General features: G+C 55.4%; 1 protein-coding gene across 1 annotated transcript in view; it reads left to right on the top strand.

Moving 5' to 3' along the window:
* The window catches only part of QSOX1 (quiescin sulfhydryl oxidase 1), a 46,693-nt gene extending 33,684 nt beyond the window's left edge, over positions 1–13,009 (top strand). The window contains exons 8-12 of the mRNA XM_053607969.1: positions 1,957–2,086; positions 5,157–5,279; positions 6,045–6,192; positions 9,501–9,680; positions 11,288–13,009. Coding sequence (XP_053463944.1) covers positions 1,957–2,086; positions 5,157–5,279; positions 6,045–6,192; positions 9,501–9,680; positions 11,288–12,048 — 1,342 coding nt within the window. The 3' untranslated portion in view covers positions 12,049–13,009. The remainder of the gene's footprint in view (positions 1–1,956; positions 2,087–5,156; positions 5,280–6,044; positions 6,193–9,500; positions 9,681–11,287) is intronic.
* Positions 13,010–14,463: the final 1,454 nt, after the last annotated feature.

Genomic DNA, 14,463 nt, shown 5'->3' with positions numbered 1-14,463 from the left:
CCCCCCCCCCAGTGACGGCAGAGGGCGGGAAACAGCATTTCTGGTTACCCTTCCTGGCAGAAGGAATGCTTTCCCCTTCCTATGGTCTTTAAGCTTAACTGCATTCAAGAGCAAGTTAGAATCAGCTTGGAAGGATACTCCAAGGCCTCCAAACCAACTTTCTATCCAAGGAATTATTTATTCAGCAAATACTTTTGAGTACTTACTATGCCTTAGGCACTGTCAACACAGATAATTGCAGGGCAGATATAGGCCCTGCTCACGATCCCTTTCACGGCATCCCTGCTGGGAGGGCAGCTCACCTCACTGGACTGGCTCCAGCGTCAGGGAGCTCACGCCTCCTTCAGGTAGCCTGTATTATTGCGCACAATCCTAAGCAGGAAAGCTGCTCTTCTCTCTGAGGCTCCTTCCTTGGTTTTCTCCTGTGGTAGACTTCCTACTGGCAGGCAGGGACAGAGCCATCGAGCCCTTGCTGTGCACCAGCTGCGTACCACACATCTCCCAGCGTGACCAGGAAGCTCAGAACTGGTTGAGAGGTGGCTTTCACCAGGAGTACATGAGAGAATTGAAGGAAAGGTGATCTGATCACAAGAAGGACTTTGCATCATAGCATAAGAGGCAGCCATGAGCATTTCATCATTCAAATTGTGATTATTCAGATCATGTAAATTTTTACCACAGCTAACTCTGGCTTATGTGCTAAGTTCTGTGCTGGGAACCTTCTCTGTGCTGTCTCTTTTGGTCATGGGGCCACTCCTTAAGGCGGGACACAGGAATGGAGAGGTAAACTGAGGCCCAAGCATCCCATATGGAGCAGAGTAGGAGATTTGGTTTTGAGGGGAAACACAGGCAGCCCCAGTACTCACCTGTCATTGACTATGTTGGTTTCCTATGACCTTGGGAGGCAGGCAGGCTCGTTTATTGCATAGGTTGGGTAATAAGTCCCCGGGAGGTCACTGAGCTGCCCAGGCTCACAGAACTAGCTCACTGTCCACTGAGGGCAGAACCCAGGTCTCAGAGGGCAGGGGTAGAGGGGCAGCCAGTGCTCAGGGCTCATGCCGTCAGAGTGCTGGGCCTGGACCCCAAGTAGCATGATAGTGTGGGGTGGAGCAGCCAGCTTGGAAAGTACAGCCCTTTCCCCTAGGGCAGTGGGGAGGTCTGACATGGGGCCCACAGCTGTGAGCACATCAGTGCTGAACGAAATACAAACCTTGTTTCCTCTCCTGGTCCTGCCCCCCGAGTGCCCAGTCTGTGTTAGCAGCCTTGGTCGTTCAAAGAGGGCCCAAAAGCCGTGTTGTGTGTGCATCTGCTGTTTGTCCCTAGGTGTCTTTGCTCAGAAGACACCTGATTGGCCTGATTAGTGAGCCATAGGCTGGCCTTGAGCCTGGCTGGCAGGGGACACCCCCTATTCTTTGTTAGGAGCTGCTGTGAATTTACATTTGTGCTTTTATTGAATCCCCTCAGCAACCTACTTGTGAATAATGTATTATTCTTTTCTTTTTTTTGAGACAGTCTCGCTATGTCACTCTGGGTAGAGTGCTGTAGCATCACAGCTCACAGCAACCTCAAATTCTTGGGCTTAAATGGTTCTCTTGCCTTAGCCTACCAAGTAGCTGGGACTATAGTCACCCGCCACAATGCCTGGCTATTTTTTTGTTGCAGTTGTTGTTGTTTAGGAGGCCTGGGCTGGGTTCTAAGCTGCCAGCCTTGGTGTATGTGGCTGGCGCCCTACTCACTGAGCTACGGGTGCCGAGCCTATTATTATTCCTATGTTACAAAGGAGGAATTGAGGCTCAGAGAAGTTAAGTAATTTACCCAAGGTCACACAGCACATTTCTGGCAGAAGCATGTGCTGACTCAGCAGGGTCCCTCCTCTTCTCTTCCCTGAATGCTCCTTCCCACCTCTGCCCCACAGTTAATGCCCCTGTCTCTCTCTGCTTCCCTCTGGCTCCTCAGCTCCAAGATCTACATGGCTGACCTGGAATCTGCCCTACACTACATCCTGCGGGTAGAAGTGGGCAAGTTTTCTGTCCTGGAGGGACAGCGCCTGGTGGCCCTGAAAAAGTTTGTGGCAGTACTGGCCAAGGTAAGCAGGGGCGTGGCCTCCCTTGTTCACGTGATTTCATTGACAATTAGTGTGCCTTGCTGTAAGCTAGTCACCCTCTAGCCCCTCCTTCCAGGCTCCGATGGTCTGGCTGGACACCTGGACCCCTAGTTCTTCCAGCCCACCAGGGGCTTCTCCCTTCCAGCCTTAGCTGTGCCCCACAACAGCCGTGTATGCCAGGGGCTGGGTGGGACACAGGGCCAGAAGCCCTGACACCTGGGAATGCTCTGAGCTGGTTCAGTGATTGTGGCTCTGCCCACCTGCCCGAGTCCTCCCCTTCATTCTGAACCCCACAGTGTGGCTTCTCTCTCCCTGCCGTGGTCATTGGGAAAGCAGGAGCCCTGGAACAGCACAGCAAAGGACAGGATGCTTTTCTGAAACTCCTTTCTTCCCTCCCAGTCTGACCCAGACCCCTTCCCCTAGCCACATCCTCCTCCTTCCTTTGTAGTTTCCTGGGAGGGTGGCTGCTGCATGAAGGCTAGCTCCTACTTGCCTGATGTCTGTCACACATTTAACCCTCTTAACTGCTCTGCCAGGTGACAGGTATTACCCCCATTTAAGAGGCCTGGAGAGCCAAGTGACTTGCCTTGGGTCTTTTCCAGCTGGGAGGTGTTCTGGCCAGGCCTTGAATTGAGCACTAGGGAGGCAGAGCCAGGGCTCTTTTGCCTACTGCATCCTCTCCGAGGGTGGGGAGTGGCCGCACCCCGCCCCCCATCTTCTCTGGCTTTAGATCCACTGCCAGTGCTGCCCTGCAGGAAACCCTGGCCTCCTGCTGAGTCAGCTGGGCCAGATGCAACTCTGGCCCCTGCAGGCAGGCTGCTGGTTCAGCCTCCCTCAGCCCTGGGGCTGGGACTAGCCTGCCCTTCACAGTGCAGGTCTGCAGGAAATTGGGGCTGCTTCTGGGGGCTTCCTGCAAGCCTGGATGCTGTTCCCCACTTCATCCAGTCCTTGCCATGCTGCTACTTGGTCACATGCATGTGTGATGATGCTGAGAGGGACCTGAGAGGGACGTTATGGTTTGAGGCAAGACAGCCTTTGGCCCCGGTTCTTCAGCCCATTGCCACCGTAGAGACCTTTCCTCAGAGGCCGAGAGCTGCGAGGTCCCCAGGGTGCAGTGGGTGCAGTGGCCTGGCACTTAGGGGGAAAACTTTAGAGCAGTCCCACATGCGGATCCCCCTCCTGCCTCCTGAGAAAAGCCCCCAGTGTCCTATGACAAGGACAGCCACTGCCTCCCCCCAGTCCCTCTGAAGGAATCACACCGTGGAGGTTTCTTCGGCGCTGCTCACATCTCATGTATACCCAAAGCTGGCTGTTTGCAGCCAGAATAGGGGGAAAGAATGAAATCCAGAAAATCCCAGAGCTGGGTGGAGGTGTAAGCAGCCCCTCTCAGTGGTGCCTGCTGCCTGCTGCGTTTGAGGTGAAGGAGCCCTCCTGCCACAGCCAGTGCCCTTGGAGAGGACAGGGCTGGCCACGAGTGGGGGACACAGGGAAGCCGGGAAAGCCCAACAGTAGTAACAGAGGGACCTGGGGCCGTAGCTCCAAGCCCCCGCTGCATGAGCTTTGCCAAAACATCCCTGGGAGACAGGAGAATATTCTGGCCATCCCCTTGCTGGATTGCTTCATCTAGAATGGCAGTGACAGTACCAGGTGCCATTTCCTGGGCTCTGACGGACCACCAGACTCGGCAAAGTGCTCTTTGTATATTAGGTTGCTTTTATGCCTCGTAACAAACTCCACTGGGTGTGTTCTAGTGTTATTTCCATTTCATAGTTGAAGCAACAAAGGTTGCTTCAGAGAAGTGAAGCACCTTGCCCAGGTTCCTCTTCACCACTGCGTGCATGGCACTCCAGGGACACCAGAGGCCCAAGAGTAAAAGTGTTCACCCTGGGGGCTTGGCCTTGGAGAACTGCCAGCTCTGGGAGTCCCGGTCCAGGGGCTTTCTGCAAGTCCTGCCACTGCCCTCCCATCCCCTCCCTGCCTGCGCACCTGCTGTGTCAGAACTGGCCACTGGGTGGCGTGTGGTCACCAGGGTCTCCTGGTTCCCTGTGATCCGGAGTCCCTGATCCCTCCTCCCTCCGATGCATAGCCTTAGGGTGCCCGGAAGGTCCCAGTCAAGGTGCCCGGAAGGTCAGTGAGAAGTGCTGACTTCTAGCTGCAGATTGTGGGCTGAGCAGCAGGGAGCAGGGCAAGACAGGGCTCTTTCCTGCCACTTCTCTGGGGCAAGGTGTCCAGCATCTGAGGTTTGGTAAGAACATGTACTGGCTCCCTAGGAGGACTGGATCTGTTAGCTAGTTTTTCTGTTAGTTGTCATTCTACCTCCAGTATCCTCCTCACAAATGTTTTTCTTTGCTCTTTTTTCACTGCAAGTTTCTGGGGGTCATTGTCTTCGTGACCTGCCTCTTGGTTTTATCTGACTTGCAGGGCTGTTGCACCCCTCTTTCTCCTGGCCACTGCCCTCGGTGTGTGGTGGGTGTGCACATGTGAGCGCACATGTGTCCTCCTCCCTGGAGTCCTTGGGGTTTTAAAGTCCTGATACTAATCAGATTTGAGTTGACTTATTGTGAAAGTAGCTTTTCAAGCTCCTCAGAGACTATTGGGAGTTACCATCAAGATCTGGATCTTAGTTATAAGCCCCGGGCCTGGCTGATTCCCACTGGCAGCCCATAGAATACAAATGAAAGGTCTTTTGCCAGCCTACCCCAGCCAGCCTGTCAGTTGATAAGTCAGCTGCTCTACCAGAAGATCACTTTCAGAGAGGACTGTGTAGCCCACATGCAAGCAGCCTTCCTCCCTGGGGTGGCACGTGCTAGGGGGCTTCATGGGGGGCCTGACACTTGGAGAGGGGGACACCTTCAGGGCCCAGCCCCATGTGCCCCAGAGCAAAGGTAGTGAGGCATCTCCATTTGCATCCTAGGCAGGATAAACATCCTGGTAGTTGGAACTTTCCAAAAACCTGCCTTGGCTTACTTCTGCATAGCCCCTGCCCTCTGCAGGGCTGTGGGACCCTGAGGGAGCTGCTTTCCGCTCACCTCCTACCTGCTCCTCCCCACAGTACTTCCCTGGCCAGCCCTTAGCCCGAAACTTCCTGCACTCCGTGAATGAGTGGCTCCAGAGGCAGCAGAGAAAGAAAATTCCCTACAACTTCTTTAAAACTGTTCTGGATGACAGGAAGGAGGTGAGTGTGGGAAGTAAATGAATATGTTCTCCCCATCCATGGTATTTATGGGAATGGACAGGGTTAACAGTCTAATCTGTGACCTCCACCAGTTTGCATTCAGGAAGGAACCAGTGATCTTAGTTGGGTCCTTCCATTAATAATTAATAAACTATCTATTGAGCTCTCCACATGCATGTAACTCACATAACATTCATAGAAGATAGATGTTATCCCTAATTCACAGATGAAGAAACTGAGGTTAGGGGAGGTTAAACAATTTGTCTGAGATCGTGCAGTCCGTAAGTGGTTGGGCTGGGATTAAAGGCTAATGAGACACCAGTTTTTAACTACTGCTCTCCAGGCAGGTGGTACCCCTCAGCATGACTACCCTGGCCCTCTCTGGGGCACCTTGCTGGGCTCCTGCACATGCCGCTGTTGGCAGAGGTGGGCCACTACAGCCAGCAGAGCTGCAAAACCTTGTAGACTTGTAAGATGTCAAAGCTTGAAAGGACCTCAGAGATCAACTCTCTTGTCTTACAGATGGGGAAGTTGAGGCTAAAACAGGATGTAACTTGATCTGTGTCATAGATTTTCAGATTTGCTATTCCTTCCATGGGTCAAGCTGGCAGAAGGGAAATGCCACCTTCAAGGTGATAGCCTGAGCAAGGGACCTCATCCCTCTTAAGGCTGTATGCAGACCTTCAAGTCTCCTGGAAGCGTCTCCTCTCTCTCATCCCATCCTTTTCCTACTCCATATCTACACTCACAACCATGTGTCTTCAGGGTACTGTTATTGCCAAGAAGGTGAACTGGATTGGCTGCCAGGGGAGTGAGCCCCATTTCCGGGGTTTCCCCTGCTCCCTGTGGGTCCTCTTCCACTTCCTGACTGCGCAGGCAGCGCGGCAAAAGGTAGACCAGCCACAAGATATGGGTAAGTCCACTGTGCCTGAGACCCTGCCCTCCACAGGGACAGGGGCAGGGCCACTCCCTAGAAGTTCCCCGCTGGCCCATATGCAGGGGATAGGGTGGAGACAGTCTCCAGGTTCCCTTCTGGGTGGGGTCTCTGCATCTGCAGTTGACCACATATGACCAGCATGGAACCGATTTCAGAAGGGGGAGGACTTGGAGGATTCATCCAGTCCTGCCCTCTGTCTCTGGGGTGGTGCCCCCTCAAACTGGGGGCATGAGGCCTCCCCCAGCTCTCCCAGGACTTACAGTTCGCTTTGTTTTCAGTCTTCGTGAAAACTTTGCAATTCTATTTTTTTTTTAGATTTTCATGAAGAAAGAACATATGAGATAGATGATAACCAGGCATTTTAAATAATTTCTTTGAATTTCCCACTGAAAAATAATTTTCTAGAAGTTGGTGAAAAATTCTCCAACTTCCCTGTTCCCTCTCAAACGGCACAGCTATAACCCATGCAATCTCACTCCTGCTCCTAACCACTAAGGGACTGGCATCGGAGTCGGTCACTGTTACTGAGGAACCAGGTTTATGGCAGGCCCTGGCCCAACTTGGAGGAAAGGAGCAAAAAGAGACAATGGCCACTTTCAGGAGTCATCCTTTGTGAGCAGGGTAGACAGAGAGCTCCTGTGGTGCTGCAGGGCTGAGGGCCAAGGTGGAATGAAGGATGTTTGGGCAAAAAAGAGGGCATGCTCAGTGCTGCTGGGTAGGGACATGGGGCTTCGCAGGGGGTGAGTGGAGAGGTGATGGCTGAGTAGGGATTTGGTGCAGAAAAAGAGCATCTGGCCAGAGGGAGCAGCCTGCGCAAAGGCAGAGTGAATCAGAGGAGCTGCCAGCCATGCAGGGATCTCAAGTCAGGCGGTGTGACCGGGCTGCTGGTGCCAGGGATGCAGCAGTGCCCATGACACAAGGTCCTGGGGCAGGAGACAGACAGCAAACACAAGCAGATAATTCTAGGCATAATGATAGTGCTGTGACAGAGACAAGCAGAGTGGTGTGTGGGGACTGTGTCTAGAGGGTGTGAGGTGGGGAAGGCGTTGCTGAGACCCAGGTGGAGAGAAGGAAATGGCCTAGGACACCTGATAAGAGAACCTTTCCGGCAGTACCAGTGGGCTGGATACTGCCCTGGCAAACACTACAGGCCAGGGAGCTCAGACAACAGATATTTACCATCTCTCGGTTCTGGAACCTGAAGTCCAAGATCTAGGTGTTAGCTGGGGCATCCCCTTGGCTTGTAGAAGGCTGTCTCCTGTGTCTTCTTATGGTTGTCTTTCTCCCTGTCTGTGTCCAAATCTTCTCTTCTTGCAAGGATTCCAGACAGGTTGGATAAGGGCCCACCTTAGTAACCTCATTTTACCTGAATTACCTCTTTAAAGACCCCACCTCTAAATACAGCCACATGCCAAGCCACTAGGACTTAGAACTTCAATCTGCCAATTTTGGAGAACACAGTTCAGCCCACAACACAGGCCAAAGGCCAGCTGTGCAGAGAGCAAGCCTGGCCTCTTGGCAGTCCCATATGAAGGCTGGTGTGGATTGAGCCTGGGAGGGAGGCGGGAGGTGAGTCTGGAGAGGGAGGCATAGAGAGGAGGCCTCAGTGAGGGAGGGGGTTGGGTTTTGGTGAGTTAACAGGGACGTAATACAGGCAGTTAGTGCTTTAGGAAGGTTTCTGGCTGCTGGGTAGGTGGTGGGTTCTACTGGGGCAAGAGGGGAGGGTGGCCAATTAGGAAGTTGTGGAAATAGTCCTGGACTGTTTGGTGGTGGCCTGGACTCCAGTTGCAGATGTGCCCAGGGGAGAGGAGGCCAGATCTGGGGATATTTAGAAAGCAGAGCTGATGGGACTTCGTAGTGGATTGGAGGAAGGATATGTGGGAACCAGGACTTGGGGTGGGCTCTGGGGTTGTGGGGTTGTGGGGCCTGTGGGCTGGTGGATGATGGTCCTGTGAGCTGAGAAGTAGGAAGTCTGAAAGTGAGAAGGTGGAGTCAAAGGTCTGTTTTTGCCTACTGGACATCTGGATGGAGATGGGCACATTGAGCCTGGGGTTCTAGGCAGCGGTGCAGGATAGGGGATCCACTTGAGGTCACTGGCACATAGATTACAGTTGAAGCCACAGCTCTGGATGAGCTCCTCAGCAGGAAGGCAGAAAAGCGGGCTGAGGACTGAGCTCTGGGGCACTGTAGCATCCAGCCCACGGTGAGAAGGCCGAGGGAGCAGCCACTGTGATGTCCACAGGGCCCCAAAAGAAAGTGGTGCAGCTGAGTGAATGCTGCGGGGGTGGTGTGAGATGAAGACATCCATCTCCCCAAGAGCTGTGTCACCGGAGCGATGGAAACGATGGCCTACTTGGATTAGGCTGAAGAGGGATGAAGAGGCAAGATGCTGGAAATAATGGGCAGGAACGGGGGTATAACTGGGTCAGAGAGGGGATTTCTTTACTGTAATTGTTTTTGCCAGTCAGAATAATCCCCTATTAAGGGAGAAATTGATGATGCATTAAAGAAAGAAAGTATTTACCAGAGTAAAATCCTGGAGGAGGTGAGAAGGGGGCTGAACAGTTGGTGGTTGGTACCCTTGTGGCGGGGAGGTGGGTGCCTGGGCTGGCGGGCAGTCATGGGCTGGTGTGAGCTCTGACCTTCCCAGGAATGACAGGGTGCTGAGGCCCCTGTGATGGAGGGGCAAGAGCAGGAGATTGACATCTGGGGGTGGGGAGTGTAGCAGGAAGGAGAGACTTTGGGAGCAGTGAGCAGCGGCCCTGGGGCAGGTGGAGCAGGGGACAGGGAAGAGTGGTATCAGGCCAGTTAACAGGCCTTTGCGGCTGCCAGCCCAGAAGGCCCATCTGGGGGAGACGGAGATAGATTAGGGCATTTGCAGGCCACTTGAGGATGGTGTCAGAAGCCCCAGAGAGCAAATGGCATGGGAAGCCTGAAGCAGATGGGGTAGAGGAGTGTGGGGCCAGGGCAGGGTGCTCACCTGCCATGTCACAGGAGCCTGAAGAGTATGGACTTGGTCCTAGGTGTGACAAGTGCCTGGATGAGGGGCAGAGAAGGAGAACATAACTGGGGTTAGGAGTTGGAGAGATGAGGTCACCTCTCAAGTGACCCCTGGCAGGTGGAGAAGTAGGCAAAAGGGCACGGGGTCCCTCCTTGCATAGGCTGGGGTGTGGGGCGTCTGTGTAGGGGAGACCACAGTGGGGCTGTGGAGAGAAAGGAGGTGGGGCCAGCAGGGCCAGGAAGCCTCAAGGGCCCTGGTGTACGGTGTCTCCTCTCTCCTGTAGCCGAGGCCCAGGAGGTCCTCCAAGCCATTCGCGGCTATGTTCGCTTCTTTTTCGGCTGCCGAGACTGCGCCAGACACTTTGAGCAGATGGCTGTTGGCTCCATGGACCGGGTGGGGACTCTGAATGACTCCGTCCTCTGGTTCTGGTCTAGCCACAACAGGGTCAATGCTCGCCTCGCAGGTAAGGAAAGGCCGTCTTCAAGGCTGGAGTCACCTAGGGGAGGAAGGGGGTGAGGGAACTTTGGGGTCTTGGTCCAGGGGTAGGGATAGGGGAAGGGACACTTGTCTTCTTAGTGATACCCCATCCCTGCTAACTAGTGCTGGTACCATTAGACCCCTTCTCTAGGTGAGGAAACCAATACCCTTTCACCCACGTGGGGCCAGGGTCCCCATGCAGGCCTCTTGGGGTCCCTCTCCTGCTCTGCTTCCTGGGTGTTGAGCCTTACTCAAACCAATAGAGGGGAGAGAGCTGGGATTTCCCTTCCTGGGAAGGGTTTAATGACAGAATGTGCTGGAAAAGAGGACCAGGTCCTCTTGGAAATGCCAAGGACCAATTTCCTCAATGGGAGGCACTGTCTTCTGCTCTTCCCTCGTTTACAGTGCTTCCCCCCCACCCCACCCGCACCCCCCACCCCTCCCCCACACTCAGGAGTTTGATGGGCTCAACAGGCAAAAGCATTAAACTCCAGGGGCAGCAGGGTGGGGAGGGAGCCATCTGTGGACAGGAGGGGATTGTCTGAGGGGAGGGGTGTGGTGCAGGCTGCTGTGACAACCTTCCCAGGGGTGGGGGTGGGCGGGCCGAGGTTAAAGGAGCTGAACAGGAGCAGGTGGTGGTGCAAGCTGCACTTGGTCCTGGTCTCCTGGGTCCTGTGGACTTTGAAAAGAAGACACGTGCCTGCCTTCTTCTCCCTCCCTCCGCCCTGCCCGTGCCACCAAATGCTGCATTTGACCCTCCAGCCCTGTGACCTCTGCAAGTCCCAGCTGCCACTGGAGGGCCAGGAGCTGGGGTCTCCCAGGGCCAAAAGCAAAGCAATGCCTCACTGTCCCTGGTGGGGCCCCTTCAGAGCAAACCAATAATGAGCAGGTGCTGAGCGCTCACTTGGAGAGGCCTGAGCCTTGGAATCTACTTGTTGCACACTCCCCTAAATAACCATTCTGGCTCCAGTGTCCCTGCTGCTGCTTCCTTGGGAGTCTGTGTCATTTCTCCCTATTAAGACCCTCTTTTAAGACCTTCAGAAGAGGGGAACGTGGCTGGTGTTCCCTGGGGCTAGCCTGGGGCTCTGCCTAGATAGCTGGTCCTGGCACTGGGCCTCTCCTATGCTCCCCACACCCACCCCTTGGGGCCTGGCCTACTTCCTGCCTGCCCTGGAGGGCTGCAGGGGCTTGGGGAGTGCAGCTGTGCAATTACCATGCGCAGCCAGCACTTGTTTTAAAAAAATTTTTCCCTTGAATTAACAAAAGTAATATATTTTCACTGTATAAAATTCAGAAAATTTCAGAAAAACACCAAAAAACCCAACACTAGCAGACCATCCAGAGACAGCAAGCTGACCATCCTGTGTCTCTGTCCAGTGTCTGGTCCCAGGGTACAAACTGCTGGTAAAGTCAGCAAAGGGGGACACTGGGAAGGAGCCAGTCACACTTCCCTGGTTACCGCAGCGTGCTGGGGGCTGTGGGTGGCTAGAATCCTCCTCAGCCTTTTCTGAAGAGCTGCCATCTCTCAAGCCTCCATCATGAGCTGGTCTTTTAGTCTGTGCTTTCTCACGTCCCATGTGCTTTCCTCCGCAGGTGCCCCCAGTGAAGACCCCCAGTTCCCCAAGGTGCAGTGGCCACCCGTTGAACTCTGCTCTGCCTGCCACAACGAGCTGCATGGTGTCCCTGTGTGGGACGTAGCTGCCACCCTCAGCTTCCTCAAGGCCCACTTCTCCCCAAGCAACATCGTGCTGGATGCCCCTCCAGCCAGGTTGGCGTCCCGGAGCAGTGCACAGAATGTGACAGCTGCCCCAAAGCTGGAAAGTGAGAGTTCAACTCTGGACCCTGAGGAGGCTGAGGTAGCCAGATTCCTGGGAGTCACTGTCCCAGATGTTCCAGCAGAGAAACCTGAGGCGAACCACCCCCTGGGGCTGCATGCCAGCCCAAAGCCCGTGGCAGAGCCCCAGAGGGGGGCCCCCAAGCCCGTGGCTGAGCCCCAGAGGGGTGAGCTGGGGCAGCAGCAGAGGCTGCGGCATCTGAGCAAGCGAGACTCAGGGGCTGTGTTGCTCGCCAAGCCCTGGGCTGGGAAGAACCACCCCAGGGGCCCTTTGGGGCTTAGGCATATAGGCCACAGTTCCAAGCAACTGGCAGATGTCCCTGCTGGGGAGTTGGAGGCCCAAGCCCGGAGGGGCCATGGCCAGTGGCTACAGGTTCTAGGGGGGAGCTTCTCCCACCTGGACATCAGCCTCTTAGTGGGGCTCTACTCTCTGTCCTTTATGGGCCTGCTGGCCGTGTACACCTACTTCCGGGCCAAGGTGAGGGCTCTGAAGGCCCACGCTGGCCACTCTGCAGCCTGAAGTGCCCACCTTGGGAGGGAGTCAGAGCAGAAGCTGCCATCCACAGAGCTCTTTTAGACCCTGCTCTGCCCTCCCTCCCATCCCCTGCTCCTGTCCAGCCTAGCAGAGTGGAAGTCCAGGAAGACCAGTTGGTCCAGTGAACCTTCTTGGGTCTGAGAGGGAGAGTCCCACAGACAGAAAAGACAGGTTTATCTGAAGGCACTGAGGAGTGCTGCTTTGCAGTGAGCTTAGGGAGCCTAAGTTGCTGGCCCTGGCACCAAATCCCTATTTTTCAGCTTATTTGAAGTCCTGCCCCATCCTCACTGGAGGCTCAATCTCTCCTGCTTGGTCTTTGCCCTACCTTGGGCCAAGTGAAGCTAGAGGAGGGTCTCCTAGGCTGGGTGGGCAGAAGTAGAAGTCCTTACCCCATCCCAGGCCACCATCCATCCCTTCTGCCTTCTGGACACAGAGAGGCCTTGGCACCAAAGACAGACCACCTCTGGCTCTCTATGGCTTGCCCAGCCTCTAGCTCCACAGACCTCCCTGATGGATGGGCTGTAGGGTGGGGGAGTCTGGAAGCTTCTGGAAATCATGCTGATCTCTCAGGTGGCAGGTGACAGTTGCCAGGCAGTTGGGGAGTGAGTGGCTTGGCGGGACCCAGGCAGGTGTTGCAGGGAATGATGCTGGGCTCAGCTCTGAGAAGTGGAGGGAGGTGGAAGGAAGAGGTGGTTACGTTGAATGTGCTTTGGCTTCTCCCACTGAGCTCTGCCCTCTCCGAGCCGGGTCTTTCCTCTTTTTATTTTGGTCTCCAAAGTAGATGCTGGGTGCTGGGCTGAAGATAAGATAGCAAGGTGGGTGTCATCCTTTCCCAGGTCCCACCTCCCAGTGCACAGAGGTTAGGAGGGCCAGGGGAGGGCAGCGCTGTACACATGCTTGATTCCTACTCTACCCCCTGTGGAATAAATTATTTTTGCTAAGGCAAGCATCGGTGTGTTCTTGCTACTTGGAGACCTAGCGTCCAGGTCTGGACAGAATGCACAGAGACCAGCCCTGCCTGGGATTCACCCACACACGCAGTTCCCACTGACTTCCCACCCACTGACTTCCCCAGCACAGGCAGTTCCTGGCCTAGGGAGAAGGCATCCTCCCCACTGTTCCCAGAGCTCTCTGTGCCCCAAGTCCCTGAACCCCCCTTGTGCACAGGGGACAGGCCTCTGTGGACATGGAGCCTCTTCTGCCTCCTGCTCTCCCACCCTCCTGGAGCACCTGTCTCAGGGCCCAAGTCTGCTTGGGAGCCTGGCTATGCCTGCCGGGCCCCCTCAGCTGGGTATCCTCCCAAGTCCAGCTCCTCCTCCGGGAGATGGCTGTTTGTCAGAGCCTTCTGGGGCTGGCTGCTCCGCAGGGAGGAGTCAGCCAGGATTAGAGCGCCTGCCCCTAATCTGGCCTGCTGGGTTTTACAAGGATCAGAGCAGCTAATAATGAACCTCATTAAGGGGGAGCAGGAGCCTCAATCCGATTTGGGGGTCCCTCTTTGATGTCTTCACTCTGCTTAGATGGCCTGGGCACTGGGTGGAGCAGGTGGGGTGCCAAGGACCCTCCCACTAAGGGGCAGCTGGGATGAAGGCAGGGGGGGTCAGCCTTCCCCTGGTTCCTGCTTGTTCCATTGACCTCCTCAGCTGCTGCTCCTCAGGGTGGACTCCAGCCCGGAGGCCCCTCGTTGTTGCAGGCTCCCTCTCTGTGCCCCAGTCAGGCCTCTGTCTGCTCCCTGGGTCCCCCCAGGCTGGATCTGCTGTCCTCCCCTTGCTCCCCCTGGCCCTGGCTGGGGTCTAAAAGGCCGACAGGAGCCCACGATCTGGAGGCAACCCTGGCCTGAGAGAGTATGAGAGAGGCCACAGGGCTACTGCTGTACCAGACCAAAGCCACTGCCAGGCTTCCCACACACAGTCAAGAGCAGAGGATTTCCTTCAGCAAGGCCTGTGGTTCCCTCGACTACATTTTCTAAAAGCAAACTTTGGTATTTAGAATTAGGGCTGCCCTGGAGCTGCTTTCAGATGCAGCCCGGGCTTCAGTGTCCACCCACAGTGCCTGGGATGGCAGGCAGGGCCTCACTCAGGGCCGTGGAGTGGGCGTGGGTTTCCCTCCTCACAGCTGTCTCTGGCAGCCAAGCCTCTTTTTGCCTTGTCCCAGCCCCTCTGATTGATAAACGGGTGGGCCTCCTCAGCAGGACCGCTGCCTTTCACCTTGATTTCCCCAGGGCTCTGGTCGGCAGCACCGATAAACCGGCTGCGCCCACCAGCTGGTGCCCACCCCTACCCGGTCTGCTGGGCTGGGCGCTGGGGCTGGCTGAGTCTCAAACACCTTTCTAGATTGTTTCTCTGCACCTTGGGAGGCTCCCGTGGCAGGGGAGGCTCCCCCGGGAGCCCTGCAAAGTAAAGG

The sequence above is a fragment of the Nycticebus coucang genome, chromosome 10 (genome assembly GCF_027406575.1).
Source record: "Nycticebus coucang isolate mNycCou1 chromosome 10, mNycCou1.pri, whole genome shotgun sequence".
NCBI classification, from domain to species: Eukaryota; Metazoa; Chordata; class Mammalia; order Primates; family Lorisidae; genus Nycticebus; species Nycticebus coucang.
This window is presented reverse-complemented; position numbering and strand designations above follow the sequence as displayed.